Here is a 15,667-nt window from a genome sequence, read left to right as displayed (position 1 = left end):
AAACATTTCAAAGAGGGATGGGGTGGGGAAGCAAAGAGCCTTAAGCCCCTGAGCCATCATGGTTATATACAGTGAGGGGTAGAGTTTAGGAAAGGCCAGAGATAGAGGCATGAGAACAAGAGCTTCGGATAATCAGTTAAAACAGTCCTTTGTTCTGCCCCAAGGCATGGATAGACTGATTGGATGATAGACTGACTATGCTAGAAATGCCACTAGAGTAGACAAAAGAAGAGCAAGCTATTTGGAGGGAGGGGGGCAATGGGAGCGGGGTATAATTTCCATCAATACGACACAACAACTACACATGAAAAAGAGCATGAATTCATAGAGTGAGAGAGACAATGTGTTTTTTTTTCCATTATTCATGCTAATGATGTTCCATTTGAGAGGGTTGTAAACCACTCCCCCTTCAGTTTGTGTTTTGTATTGGTTTCTTTGTTGTTGTGCTGTTTTGGCAGTCACTATAGCTTTTGCTTTTCTGCTCAGATGCAAGTGAGAAAGTCTTCTGTTTGTTGCTTTTGGAAGGTTTGATTCTGAGCCTGTTTCCCCACAAAATGGGCATGTTTCATTGCACAAAAGACAACTTATTTTCTGGCCACATGGTTCTGTCTTCAGTCTCTCACAAATCAAAGTGCAAGCGCGCTTGTTTCCCATTGATTTCCTTCAAACGAGTCTCTTTTTATGACAGGCAAAAAAAAAAAAATACAAAATTGTGCAGAATGCTGTCTTAGGTGCCACTGTAAAGGGGCTTCAAAACTAAAGCAAGTGACAGAACATCTAACTGGTGCACTTGTTTGTGTGCAGCTGGATCTTTTGTTGAAAAGGTGCTTGTGCCAAATAAGAAAGTAAATCTTTCTGTACTTGCATGAAATATATTTGTGTTGGTCAGTCTGTGTAAAATTGTCACCTCGACACAGATCGAGTCCACTGACAGGAAAGTAATAATGTGAAAACAAGTGGAAACAAAAATCTAAATTCACACAATTGGTTATAAATTCAACAAAAAACATGCAAGTGCTGTATGTTTCAGTGGACTTCTTAAATCTGCCAACTGCCCATTCCCACATTCTAGCACGTCTACCCTGCACGTTTTCATCTTAGATCCTGTGATTCATCCATGCCAGGCTTAAGCTTTTCCCACTCGCAGCCCTTTTCATCTACCTCAGCCACGACATCTTCACTGCTTACAGGATTGGATGGTCCCGGTGCACAAGCAGAATCTGAACCACTGAATGCTCCTCCTATCCCTGTAACCTCTGAACCACCAGGTGTGGCAGTCTGCATAATCTTCTGCCTCACTTCACGAATCTTTAGCTGCAAACACACTTTAGTTGGGAAAGTATCAGAGTAGCGGGCCTGGAAAGCAACTGTAGCCTGGGCTATGAAGAGAGCAGAAAATAAATATAAAGAAAAATGAATATAACAATTTGATCCGACTTAAATACATTTACCCCAAATAGGTAAGTGTCGGTTCTACCTAGCATTTCAGCCTAGTAACATATAAAGTAAAGTAAAGTGTGTGCCTACACTCTAGCTACTATGAAAATGCTGAATATAGTAGGCACTACAGATGAGTGAATTTCTATCACATTCTTAAATACTACTATTAATTTCAGTTCTACATTCAAATAAAAATTGCTTGACTGATTCTGTTTCTGGATACCTGATGGGAAGAAGGAACCTTGCTCCTGAAAGAGCTGCATGACAAGTGCCCGGCGCTGATCTAATGTGCGGCGTAGGGAGTATGGTACACGGTCCAGTTCACCTAAAATGTCATCTGTCTCTCCTGCTGATAGAGGAAACGAGGTTAGTATTAATCAAATTATATTATTGTAGTTTGTAATAGCTTATAGTTATTAAATCCATAGCTAGTGGCTCATACCCTTGCTAGGTAATGAATGGGAAAAACTAAAAATGGCAAATTTAGCCTATGATGTAACTCCAGGGATGGAAGAAGTATGGAAATTAAAATTCCATTTTCATTTCTGATGTGCAAGTAAGTATAAAGTCTTTGCACCAGTCTGATACAGCTGATGTGTTTTAGGTTTTTAATCACTAATTCTATGGAAAGTAAGTGAGAGCGTGCGTGTAGGTGTGTTTGTGTGTTATAAACACACCTGTTCGATCAAAGGTAAATATGTCTCCCTCGCACTTAGCAGCACTCTTGGGTGTGTTGGGTTCTGAGCTGCAACTTGACAAGCGACGACTCTTCCTCCTTGGAGAGCTGGGGTCATCAACAGAATCCATATCTGAGAGAGAATGAGATATTGAGAAAATGACAAATGAGAATGAGAGTGAGAAAATGGTATGGAAATAGAAAAAGACTTTTTGAAAAAGCACAATACCAGACATACACCTTTCATTTGTTTATTACTGCACTTTATGACCCTCAGTAACAAACAATTATTTACAACAACATTAAAATCAAAATGATGTTTTTGTTGATGCCAATAACAGGTTTGAACGACAGTCCCTGGTATACAGCATAGACTGCAAATTAAAAGAACCTCCATCACAAACAATCTCATGATCATGTTTACTGATCACACACAATCAGATTTCCATAACATGTAAGGTTTTCCAGGTCACCTTCTGCAGTATATGCTCTATGTCTTTTTCTTTTTTTTTTTTTTGCCATTGGCAAACATTTGAATATAGTTTGATATTCTTGTTTCTGATTTAAACTGTGTGTTGTTCCTCTGCTTCAACCTTTCTTTTGAATCTTTGTTTTGATTGCAATGATAATTAAAAAATAAATCTTCAACCTGCATTTGCATCCTCACCTGCTTATCTAACACATAACAGGATATAGCTATTGAGATCAACCCAATCTACACAAACATTACAATATCTTAGGGATACAGCTAAATACAGAGAACCAAAAGATAATTGTGAACCTTTAACTTGCTGATGGAGAAACCAGATAACCATTACCTCAAACAAAGTCCTTCTGCTTCAAATTGAATAAACTCAAACCATTATTTTTTGTCAACCAAGCAATAAATAGAAAAGTGAGGTAGTGGGAGATACACAGCCAAAGACTGTTTACTGCTTATGGGTTAACATCATAGAACCAATTCCTATATGTGAGTGCTGAAAGAACTTAACTGATCAGAAAACTGTCACCTGTTAAAAAACCCTCAAAAATGTTAATTGTTTTTCTGGAAGTGATATACTATTGTACTGTTGTCCAGACCTCTAGGGCAGTGGTCCCCAACCTTTTTTGCACCACGGACTGGTTTAATGTCAGACAATATTTTCACGGACCAGCCTTTAAGGTGTGGGGGATAAATACAACAAAATAAAATTATACGACCGGCATAAAAACTGGTGTTTTCTAAATAAAATAATAAACGTAAATCCACCGTGTTGTTTTTTGTTCATTTTGCTCGCTTGGGGGTTTCAATTTAGCGGTAATGTTTTATGTGTTAGCGGCCGAAGCAGACCCTTTAAGAAGGTTGCGGGTGTAGGTAAGACGTGTGACCGAGGCAAGCATCTTGACATGCATCAAGAGTGAGTCATAGACAGATGAGGTGGAGAAAATCCAGTAATTTTCCAAAATAATCCATAGTTCAGAACCAGATAATAAAATTTTTATAATATTATAAAATGACTGTGTGGCCCGGTACTAAATGACCCACGGACTGGTGCCGTTCCGTGGCCTGGGGTTTTGGGGACCACTGCTCTAGGGGACAGGGAGTAAAGGCTCTGAAGCAACTATTTTGATTTCAGGGGTGCATTAAACATTTAATAAGCACATAAACATACATATTTTTAGAGACTTATACAAACACACCTGTTGAATTCCTCTTCTTGCGGTAGCTGCCAAGTATTGCCCGAGGAGAAGTGGCCAGATTTTGCAAGTTGGGGGAGGGCAGTGCCCCATCTGGCTTAAACTCTGGCAACTCAGCTAGGCGCTCCTCAAAATATGTGTCTGACATTACTCTTTAAACAGAGAGACAGATTTAAAACAATGTCAATTTCAAATATTATAAAGGGCAAACTTATTGGTTTAACTTGCACAATACAGGTGTACAGTACTCCCTTTTGCTACTGAATAAACCAATTGCTTGTAAACAATTTTTAACACAGCAGTAAAGTAATGCCTGTTACACTTATAGCAGAGACACACATATTTTCATACCGCTATTATGTCACTGCTGTGCTGAGAACAATCCACCACCTAAGTATGATAAGCACTGCTTTAATATCAGTTTATAAGCAGTGTCATGTTGCATATAAACAATATATGTATATCTGTATCTTTCCCTATCTTTTCCCTAATTTTCTCAAATCAATCACATTTCCAGGTGCTGTTAGCTAATACTGATAGCTTATAAACATGTTATTTTAATAAATATGTTCATTGTCTTGCCCTGCCACATACTTCTCCACAGAGCTGGTGGTGCTTTTGAGTGGCGGGGGACGGGATTTGTTCTTCTTGAGTGCTGGAGTGTCGGTTTGCATTGGTGGCGGAGGCAGATCCACAGCACACACCTCTTTTTGTCCAGCCTGAGGAAGACAGACAATTAATAATTAAAAAATCAAAAAAATATTTGCTTAAGGTGTAATATACCTTAAAAAAGACAGTCTGTAGTACATAATCAATACATCAATTAAAATTTTATTTGTCACGTACACATTCATATAAAGTACAACATGCAGTAAAATGCTTTAGTCTGTACAAGCATCTTGTTATGAATGTATTTTACTTAATAGTATTTGCTGCTTGCCTCTCTGCCAGGTTCCTCCTTATTAATAGTTAATGGGCTTTTGGCAGCTCCTTCTGTGCCCCTCTCTCTCACTACATTCTCTATCCAAGTAGACCCCATTCCTTCACTGTCATCATGCTCCATTCTGCTGTGCCTTGTTCCATCTTGTTCTTCCCCTTCTTGTCTCGATGGAGGATTCTCAACTTTGATCTGAGGACTCGGCAGCAATTTTGGGGATCCCGCCCTACTTCCTTTGTATGTGGAAACAATTAAATTACACTTATTAAATTATTAAAACAGGTAAAGCGCAAAATGGTACTAAATAATTAAAAATATTTATTGATATTATTGACACTATATTTATTTATACTGCATTCTTTTTTATCCCATGGTCTGTCTAACTACTAGTTTCTGGTGGTTTTAAAGAAAGGTGCGCTTTTAGGAAGCCTTGTACACTGCCTTGTAAACAACTGTAAGACATGCAAATGATTACAAAAAACAGCACAAGAAGTTAACAACTATTTTATTAGAAGTTAACTTCATTATTAGTAGGGGTGTGGTACAGACGTGTAATTCACTCTCTCTTATAACTATTTATTTAAACTCATTCAAATAAATATAATTTAATGGCATTACTAGCTAGATCTAATGACCTGTGCATATAATGAATGTGATTTTATTATTAAGTCAGTTTTAAACTTCAAACATCAATGACAGCTTTAATTTGTGAATGCTGGCAAGTGACCAGTCATTGTCAGGGATTCACCCTGCCACGCCCCCCTCTGTAGCTGTCAGGGATTCACCCTGCCACGCCCCCGTCTGTAGCTGTCAGGGATTCACCCTGCCACGCCCCCCTCGATAGCAGTCACGTTGCTTCCCAAGATTACCGACAGCTGTGGCTCATGAAAGATCAGACTACATAAACTCATGTTCTTGAGTCACAGGCTGTCGGTCGTTATATTGTCAAGCTGGACAATCGCGTGGCTGCTCGACCGCCGGCTGTATATGCAAATTCCACTTCCGACTTGGATTACTCATTGCCGAAGGCTTTATGGATTTCACAGACGCCACAGAGTCTCCAGGAGCATGCTTTCCCGCCACAGAGTCGTCAAGAGAGCGCCGCGCCGCCACAGAGTCTCCAGGAGCATGCTTTCCCGCCACAGAGTCGTCACGAGAGCCCCGAGTTCGAATGTCCCAAGCATAAACCCCCGGGCTCCGCAGAAGGCGACGTCTCGCCCCCGGGCTCCGCAGAAGGCGACGTCTCGCCCCCGGGCTCCGCAGAAGGCGACGTCTCGCCCCCGGGCTCCGCAGAAGGCGGTGTCTCGCCCACGGGCTCCGCAGAAGGCGACGTCTCGCCCCCGGGTCCTCTTCAGGGCGAAGGATCGCATCCAAGCTCCACGCAGGGCGAAGGATCGCATCCAAGCTCCACAGAGGGCGACTTCTCGCCCCCAGGTCCTCTTCAGGACGACGGATCGCCCACAGGATCCCCGCATGGCGACGTCGGTCCTCCAGGTCCCTCTGACGGCGACGTCGGTCCTCCAGGTCCCTCTGACGGCGACGTCGGTCCTCCAGGTCTCTCAGAGGGTGGTACGACGTTCCTAGTCTCCGCCCGGGACGTCCTCCACTCCCCGGTCATTGTCATGGTTGGCGTCCAGTTCCGGTTCCCCGCCATGGAGGTCGCTCCGGCTCCAATCCCCGCCAGGGGCTTTACTCAGCCTCCCATCAGCACCGAGGGCGTGGCTCCGTTCCGGATCCTCCTGCAAGGTGTTGTTCCATTCCGGCTCTCCGCAGAGAATGCTCACCAGGCCTCCGTTGCTCCCAGGCGTCTAAGGAGGCCTTCCTCGGAGTGCCCTGGCCCGCCTGGCATAGGTGGGTTTTGGGGCGTCAGGTGTCGCCCCTGGAGGGGGGGGTACTGTCAGGGATTCACCCTGCCACGCCCCCCTCTGTAGCTGTCAGGGATTCACCCTGCCACGCCCCCCTCGATAGCAGTCACGCTGCTTCCCAAGATTACCGACAGCTGTGGCTCATGAAAGATCAGACTACATAAACTCATGTTCTTGAGTCACAGGCTGTCGGTCGTTATATTGTCAAGCTGGACAATCGCGTGGCTGCTCGACCGCCGGCTGTATATGCAAATTCCACTTCCGACTTGGATTACTCATTGCCGAAGGCTTTATGGATTATGCTTGGGACATTCGAACTCATAGCGGACAACCCGTATCGAGCGGATGTCTTTGTTTGTTGTTTTCAACGGCTTATGAGTGTTTTTGTGTTGTACGGTTGTTGAAATAAAAGGACAATGATCGGATTATATCGGCTTCCGCGTCTGCAGCCTGACAGTCATATGCTTGTTAAGTCATTTTAATGCACTTTACTTCACGCTGAGCAGTGATTCACCCCCACCTTAAGCATTAAAATCATCTCATGCACACCTAGCCCTAGATTATCTCTTACTTATATTCTTACTGATTCAGGTACTACAATTTTAGCCTTCAAAGACTGTTTTAATCATTAATCTGGAGAGGTGAGAGTTAAAAAAATTGGTTTATTTGATTTGCATAAGCATACAGTGCTAATCCAAAACAAATATTCTTTTGAACAGTTAAATAGATACAGATATAGTATAACATAAAGGTATAACTGTTTACAATTTTTAAAGGTCTAATAAAATACTGAAAAGTGCAATTTTCTGTGGCAATTAAACCTTTAGGTTACTCTCCATTACAATTTCATGGTGAGTCATGTAACTAGTAGTGATTCATTAATAAGAGATGTCAATAGTTAAACTCTAAGAAAATAATAATTACTCAAAGGTCTTTTATCAAATCGGAGTGTAGAACAGTGTGTGTGTGACTGTACCTAATGTTTACCTGAATACAGGTGTGGGTTTGGACTAGCCATTCGTCCTAATTCTTCCTTCTGACCTGATGTGTTTGACAACACTGCTTCTCTGCTTGTATCTGCCTCTGACCTTTTCAGTCGTTCCATCTTCAAAGTGACTTGGGGTGATGAGTCTGTGTAGGTCTGAGAATGCAAGTGTGTGTTTGATGCTAAAGAAGTCTTCATATGAGGTGATGAGGGGGATGTCAGAACTGACATGGTACTAGTCACGCTTGGAGACGTGGTTGTCATGGAAACCACTCCTGTCGCCAGGGTGACACTCGGGCCAGGGTAAAGAGTGGTCACTAGCTGTCGATTGGACTCTGAGGCTGAGGACTGGGGCAAACAGCTGGTAGATGGAACCTGAGCCAGGAGTGGAGGCTGGCCTGAGAGACACATTGAGTGTTGAGAATTTATTTATATTTCATATTTTTCATATGTGAACAATAGACAACTTTTTTATATATAAAGAATGTTTTTGAAGTTTGAAATTGAAGTTTTGCAGTTTTAAATCACATCCATTACTAAAATAATGTGACCCAGAAACTACTATGCTAAAATCACAAGAAAGATTGAGACAGACAAGTCAGACAGCAGTAGTGCTGACTCAGTTGAAAGAAACTTGAAGAAAATGAACCCCTGGTCATATTTAAGTTACCAATTTGGCTTCAAGTGCAAGAAAGGCAACAGCTTTATTATGCAGTGCAAGACCAGCATAAAACCTTTAGCATTGCTTTGGAAGTTAAAAAGAAGTTTTAGTTAAGGGCTTTGTTCAAATTAACCAAAAAGACATTTGTGCATTGCTAATGATGCCCCATTAAAATTACACCTGTTTAAATGTAAATATGGATATAAATTAATAAAGTCACATCAATATGAACAACAGTGTAAATGTTAAAGTAATAGTTAGAATCACACAGAAAACAATGGTCTGTGCACATATATTATTTTTTGTTCACTTACATGTTTTTCCCTGTTCTTGTTTATGAATTTTGCAGTTTTATGAGTTTTTAAAAGTTTTATGAAAATCAAGGGCAGCAAGTGTTAAGTGTACAGGTGTGAAGATGGCTAATCACTAAAAAACTTTCTTTCGGCTTCTCCCATTAGGGGTCGCCACAGCGGATCATCAGCATGTTTGATTTGGCACATGTTTTTTACGCTGGATGCCCTGGATGCCCTATCATGGTAAATTCGTTGCAGTACCTTGCACTTCTAACTGTGGAATCTCCAAGAAACAACTGTTTTTATTCTATAGAAATCCAAACCACTACAACTTATGTCAGATGGGACAATTAGCCAGGGGTTTTAGCCTCGTGTTTTGGAATTTGTTGCAGTACCATGTAGGGCTGTAGCTATCAATTATTTTAGTAATCGAGTGTTGTACTGACTATTCCACTATTTATTCGAGTAATTGGATAAAAAGTAATTTTTTATTTAATTTTTAAGAGCAATACTTAATATACAAGAGTCAATAAGACACGTCTCTAAAATGAACAAGTACTTTGTTTTCTTTTTAGAAAAATTTACATTTTATTGATGAAATGGCATACAAGGATATCTGTGAAAACTAAACCCATTTAGTGCATTTAATTGCCATATTACATCAAAATGCAAAAGTACAAGGTATGATGACTTTTTAAAGGCACTGTATGTCAGGGAGAACTACATTTATAAAATGTTTATACAAGTGAGCAATTCAGATTTAAGGGCATTGCTCGTGGGCCCAGGTGACAGCTCAGTGATGTACAGACTTTAAGGGAAAACGGTCCAATCCAAACTCCAACACCTGAACCACTCAACTACCACTTGTATGAATGCGGTAAACAATTATATAATGAAGTTCAATTTGTATTAATGTTCCGAAAATCACACCTATACAAGTTAACCACAAAGTCATATTCTGTAAATCTAGAATAATGGACTAAAATGTATGCTTATGCCCGGCCAGGATTTACAGAAAAAAATAAGTGTAAAATTTGGAAACGCACACAAAGAATATGGAAACAAGAGTGGGATAAAACATGCACAGGAAATGCACAGATGATTTTGTATGTGATTCTATCATTTAAATTCATAATTTTGTTTTGTGGAATATATTTCTTAATAAAGAAATATATAAAAAAAAAAAAAAAAAGTGTTTTTTTTATTATTTATTTTTGTTTTGCTAATTATTTTTAATCTGTGATTGCGAATATTCATGAATTCTTACTTACTCCTCCACCTACATATCAAATGAGCTACTGTTTATGTTATCAAAGTAATAGTATTTTTAATTGAATAGAATCATTTAGTACACTCTCCACCTGTGGTAAAAAATGTTTGAAAATAAATCTACATCATCTTTAAATTCAATGGTTTTATGTATCAGGACATAAAACAAATAATCTGGTCTTTAGCAGGTCTTAGAATTAGGCAAATACAACCTTATTTCAAGAACAAATCAAATGACATTTTACAATGTCATTATTTCTTAACAATCCAGCTGAAATTGAGAAACCATGTGGGAAAAAGTCCTCCTTATGATTCAATAGCTGGTAGAACCATCTTTAGCAGCGAAAACTAAGCAATTGTTGTCTGTATGAGTTTATCGATCTTTCACGTCGTTGTGGTGGAATTATGGATCACTCTTCAATTCATTACCATAAACTGTTTACATGCCGTTTTTGCACATCTCTTCTGGATTGCTGCTATTTGCTCTTTGCACAACATTTTTTTTTTTTTTTTTTACATTTTTGCTACTGTGTTTACATTTTTGCTACTGTTCACTTCGTCTCTTTACAACAGGTTTACTGGTGCAGCTATTTTGTGTTTTGTGTATTTGTCTTGCACTGTCTTGTATTGTCTTGCACTTTCTTGTGTTGTCTGTTGTTTGCACCAGGTTGCACACATGCACTTTATGTGGCGAGGACACTTCCTAGTCCTTAGCCCTGTGTTTTCTGTTTCTGTGATTGTTGTTGAATGTAGCATCAGGATTCTGGAGGAACGTTGTTTCATTTCACGGTGTACTGCGTCAGCTATATATGGTTGAAATGACAGATAAAAGCTTCTTGATTTGACGTGACTCTTTTTTACAACATTGCTTCACTTCATTGAGGTTTTATTTCTTAATGCATAGCACCACAGCATTTTCAGGTCATTGTTTTCAATTATATTGTCATCTTTTAAATTTAACATGCAAACTGAAGCCTGTAGAGTCTAAAATGTAATTGTTTTTTTTTCCTTTTGCATTTTCTCTAAACACTGCACAGTGTGACCATGGGTGATTTTTTTTTCTGGAAATGTTTTTCATTTATGGATTATAAATTGGTTGAAAATGGTTATATAACCCTTTCCAGAATGATGAACAGTGACAGTTGCTTCATTTAGATCAGTGCTGATGCCTTTCCTCCTTGGTGTTGAGTTAACACACACCTTAATGTTCCAGACCAGGAAACTTCCAAAACATGGGCTGATATGGGGTGGTTAGACTTGCTGAGGATAATTTTATCAGGAGCATTTTATTAGCAGCACCTGGCTGCTATTAGCCTATAAAAATTCTATGGAAGCAGTTAAGTTGTTCTTAGTTTTTCACACATGACTTTTTCATGTTGGCCTTATTTATGTAAAATCAATCATGACGTTGTAATATGTCACATGTTACTGATCATGTGAGGTTGTCTTTACCTAATTTTGAAACCTGATAAAGACCAGGTGTTCTTTATTATGCCCTGATACATAAAAAACATTATTTTCACATTTTCACAGGAGAATATAGTGAAGTAAGGTAAATACATTGTACTACCAAGGTGAATTAATTTAACAAATTAAAACAGGTTACAGTTTTGCTTGGTTGAAGTGAAAATCTGGGATTGAAGATCTAGGGGCATTGGGCTCATCTACCTGTGCTCATCTTAACATGTATGCAACATATAAAACATGTAAAACGTCAGTTTTTATGTTTTTTATTTGTATTCCTTAGCTACAGCAAATAATATTGATAATGCAATAATGACATGCTATAAACAAATCATCAAATTCTATATCATCGTTTTATTGTAACCTGTTTACAAGCTTAACATTTAAGCATGGCTACGTCAACAAACTGTCCACTCACCTGCCACTATTGGATGTACCAGTGTAGGACCAGCAGGCGCAATGGCAGTGAAGCCCAGTGTAGCCATGGCAGAAGGCAAAAATGCTTGTGTGTGTGGAGGCGCTGTTCGTTGAGGGGTGGAGACTGCTGATGTGGACCCCAGTGACAAAGGCGTAGCAACACCAGTGGTTGACTGAACATATGTAATCCTAAAAGAATCAAATACAAAACTGATCATTTATGTTTACATTAATATTAAAATTAATGTATTCTTTACAGTGTGTCTCATATTTGCATCTATAGCCTAATTTCCACTATCTGTGAAAAAAAAATCATACAATATACAAAAAATATATTGACACCCGTGTTGTCTGTAAGGTATTTTAAAGGGTAAACTTTAACATTAACAAACTTCAACATTATTCCATGTACTTTAAAATTCCAAATATTAGTATAAAATATAATATTTAAGAACAGGGGAATTAGAACAATGTTACTGGTGAAGGTTAAAATCCAAGAATGAGATATGGGATAGAATAAACAGGCATATATACATTTTAATCTAAATTTATACTACAGATAGGCAGGAGTCTTTTTACAGAATGTACATGTATATATACTTAAACTAAAAGGACTTATTTTTCTTAAATCAATTATCAAAACATTTTCTAGCCTTTGTGGTGCTTATGTGCTCTGAGAATGTTAAGTAATATTGTATAGTATAGTTACTGTAGCAGTGGTAGTGTGGTATTCAGTTGTTCATATTTTTATAACGAATCTATAGTCCTACATTTAACCTATAGAATGACTATATGAAATAACATAAATAGTCAATTTACCTAGTAGCAGATGGAGTCAATAATACTGTCTGAGGAGATGTGCCACCTGAGGCCATGACAGTTGCTGTTGCCATAGAGACCGGAAAGGATGCAGCAGTATGTACGGTTCGTGCAGGCTGGACATTAGTTTGGACCACTGGCATTGGGGCAATTTGAATGAGCTGCAATAAATAAATACAGCATGCTTTAACTAGACTTGTAAACAATGAATTTGTGTGGTTGCTGTGTTGCCGTACCCACCTTACTTCCAGGTTGCACCCCATTTTGTACAGGAAGGGGCTGGGCCACCAGGGAAATGGGCTGTGGTGGTGTTGATCCCGGTCTTACTGTTGTCATGGGAACAAGCATCTTGTTTTGTAAGACTGGAGATCGTGCTTCAGGATCAAAAGGAAGGGTCAAAAGTGAGAGATTGGAGAAATATGGAAATATGGATCTTTTGTAACATTTTTTTACATATCTACAGGAATGCTTAGTCAATCCCTTAATCTTACCTCTTCCTCCTGGGCTGACCCCTCCTAATGTTGGCACTGATGCATATCTCATCCCTGGCCCAGCCCCTGCATGCAATCCATTAGGCAAGGATAAATGTGCTGGCAGGGCAGTAGGCAAGGCAAGAACACCAGCTGAATGGTGGGTTTGCTGCAAAGATGAGCTGTTTAGAGAGGCTGAGGCTGGTAGTGTTGGAAGAATGTACTGCACCTGGGTGACTTGCTTGCCATTGGAAGGGGAAGTAAGTGAAGCTGCTGGGAGGAACTGAGGCTGGAGCATAGGAAGAGGCACGGCACTTTTGTTAGGTGCTCCATTACTACTGTTGGGGCCTGGCAAGGTTTGGGGTGGGGTTATAAGCTGAACAGTTGGTGGGTTTGGGAATGCTCCTCCAAGTACTAAACCTGTGACTAAACCTCCTTGCCCAACAGGCTTGGGAGAGGAGGCAGAAAAGTAACCACCCCCTGCAATGGCTCCACTTCCTGGTGCTCCTCCTCCCCCACCAATCAGATGCTTGTGCTTCCCATCAGAGGATGCCACTCCAACAGGCATTTCCCTTTCAGCAGGCTTACTGGCTACTGCAATGGGGGCACTCGTTACAGGTCTAACCACATTTGACACTATTGTGGAAGCAGATGACAGAGTGCCATTCAGGCCAAAACTTTTTGGGACCAGGCCTGCTCCACAAGCTCCCATTTCTCTGCCTTTTTCATTTCCATCTTTTACGTCTTCGCACAGTTCTCCAGCCTCTGCCTCCTGCTTTATCTTACTCTCTGCTCTCTTTTCTTTGCATTCTGCCTTTCTGTTTGGTGATTTGCCTGCAGGAGGAGAGCCCAAGAGAAGCAATCGCTGGAAAGACAGATTGAAAGAAAAGAAAAATAAAAAAACTTCAGATTAAACATTCACTTGACTTCCTATGAACTTGAAATTAATGCGGATTTATATAACTGCATCATTAACTGCACTATCAAGTTTCTGAATCAAACAAGAATTTTATAAGCTTGTGTCATATAAATAACCACAGCAATTAAATTAAATTAGGAGCTACATGTTAATGTCCTGTAGAAATGTACCTTGCCATCCGTTTCATCTTCAGGGTCATTTTCTTCATCACTATCTGTCACTCTTTCTTTGCACTTTAGATCAATAGAACCCTCTGGAAATGAATCACCTGTAAGTAACATGAGATGCACCAAGTATTATCTTGCATATGACACAAAAAAAATAAGCATTTGGAAGTCTGTGATGAAGTCAAGTCAAGTCATGTTTATTTCTATAGCCCTTTTTACAACAGACATTGTCTCAAAGCAGCTTTACAAACTTTTAAGAGTTTAGGTGAACAATGTGTATTTATCCCTGATGAGCAGCCATGGAGACTGTGGCAAGGAAAAACTCATTTAGATGTTATGAGGAAGAAACCTTGAGAATCAGACTCTAAAAGGAACCCATCCTCATTTGGGTGATATAAAAAATGTGATTACAGTCTTTAAACAATACAGAACACTGGAGAGTGAGAACTAACATGAGCACTGGAATGTAAGATTTATCTTGTATTGATTCCAAAAGTGCACAATAAAATCTGAATCTCTGTTACCAGTGTTATTCATTTTATAGCCATAGCCAACTGCCCTTTAGAGGGTTATGCAATATAATGTCTGTATCTGCATTGCCATTTTGATGTTTTGAACAATTTAAAATAAATGGCATCATCTGGAAGCCCTGTTTTCTTCCCCAATCTCACACACTGTAGACTAACCTCCTGTCAATATAAATGGTTTGAGTTCATTAAAGTAATCGAAATATCTATCAGTGTGTCCATGTAGTTAAAATTGTGCCAGAACACTGTCGAAATCAGTTAATTAAATTTTTAGAAATGCCACCAAAAGGGAAATGTTTATTATTTTTATTTTTTATAAAATGGCTACAAGTGCCAAAAGTCACTTTTAAAAACGCTAACAATAATGACAATTTGTCATTAAATAATTAAATACATACCGTAATTTCCGGACTATAAAGCGCACCCATATATAAGCCTCACCCACTGAATTTGACAAAGATTTTTATTTTAAACATAAATAAGCCGCACCTGTCTATAAGCCGCAGTGTCTACACTGACACTAATGAACTTTACACAGGCTTTAACGAAAGACAGTGCCTGTTACATGGTGTAACGGGTGAAATATGTTGTGGCTCCTTTAAGAGCAGAGTGACATTTTGGGAACAGCCTGCCGCCGCATTTTCCTGCTATTACTGCATGTGTGCAAGGAATATTATATTATTATTTTCTGATGCTCATTTCTAAGTTTCTTTGACTAACCCGTAACGCTGTTGCCAAGAAAAATAAAAAAGCACGAGTTTTTGAAACCTGTCTGTGATCATATGATTTCTGTTGCAACTGGAGTTATCGAGCTCTCCCTTGACCCAGACTCAATGCGTTACAACGGCTTGTATATAAACAGTAACCGACCAAGAAAGTCATTGTTCACTGTCTTTCTCCTTCCTTTCACAACTATTTCTCTCGGGAGTTTATCTTTTGGCATCGTCGTGCGTTTTAAAAAAAACGTTTTTTCTCCCGATGCTGTGCAGCTCAGAACACAGGTGAGGTGCGTTTTTTAGTTTCGGTTCGGAAATTTATTTGGTCTAATGTTATAGGGTTCAGTTTTTTGGCTTGAAGTTTG

At 39.5% G+C, this 15,667-nt stretch overlaps 1 protein-coding gene across 9 annotated transcripts in view; it reads right to left on the bottom strand.

Annotated features, from left to right (window-relative positions):
• Positions 1–15,667, bottom strand: part of cica (capicua transcriptional repressor a) — a 31,702-nt gene that overhangs the window by 1,450 nt on the left and 14,585 nt on the right. For 2 of the 9 annotated variants that reach the window (XM_083543142.1, XM_083543144.1), the window contains exons 10-21: positions 14,063–14,160; positions 12,995–13,838; positions 12,744–12,877; positions 12,504–12,664; positions 11,686–11,873; positions 7,583–7,978; positions 4,734–4,963; positions 4,388–4,512; positions 3,797–3,945; positions 2,118–2,249; positions 1,664–1,789; positions 1–1,379 (exon numbers count right to left, since the gene is read on the bottom strand). The exon at positions 1–1,379 is cut by the window's left edge and continues 1,450 nt beyond it. In XM_083543142.1, coding sequence (XP_083399268.1) covers positions 1,093–1,379; positions 1,664–1,789; positions 2,118–2,249; positions 3,797–3,945; positions 4,388–4,512; positions 4,734–4,963; positions 7,583–7,978; positions 11,686–11,873; positions 12,504–12,664; positions 12,744–12,877; positions 12,995–13,838; positions 14,063–14,160 — 2,870 coding nt within the window. In that variant the 3' untranslated portion in view covers positions 1–1,092. Of the gene's footprint in view, positions 1,380–1,663; positions 1,790–2,117; positions 2,250–3,796; positions 3,946–4,387; positions 4,513–4,733; positions 4,964–7,571; positions 7,979–11,685; positions 11,874–12,503; positions 12,665–12,743; positions 12,878–12,994; positions 13,839–14,062; positions 14,161–15,667 lie in introns of all 9 variants that reach the window. The other 7 variants (XM_083543143.1, XM_083543146.1, XR_014533924.1 and 4 more) reach the window with 6 other exon arrangements.

The sequence above is a fragment of the Silurus aristotelis genome, assembly GCF_946808225.1.
Source record: "Silurus aristotelis genome assembly, chromosome: 6".
NCBI lineage: Eukaryota > Metazoa > Chordata > Actinopteri > Siluriformes > Siluridae > Silurus > Silurus aristotelis.
Note: the sequence above shows the minus strand (reverse complement) of the source record. Positions and strands in the feature narration are given on the sequence as shown.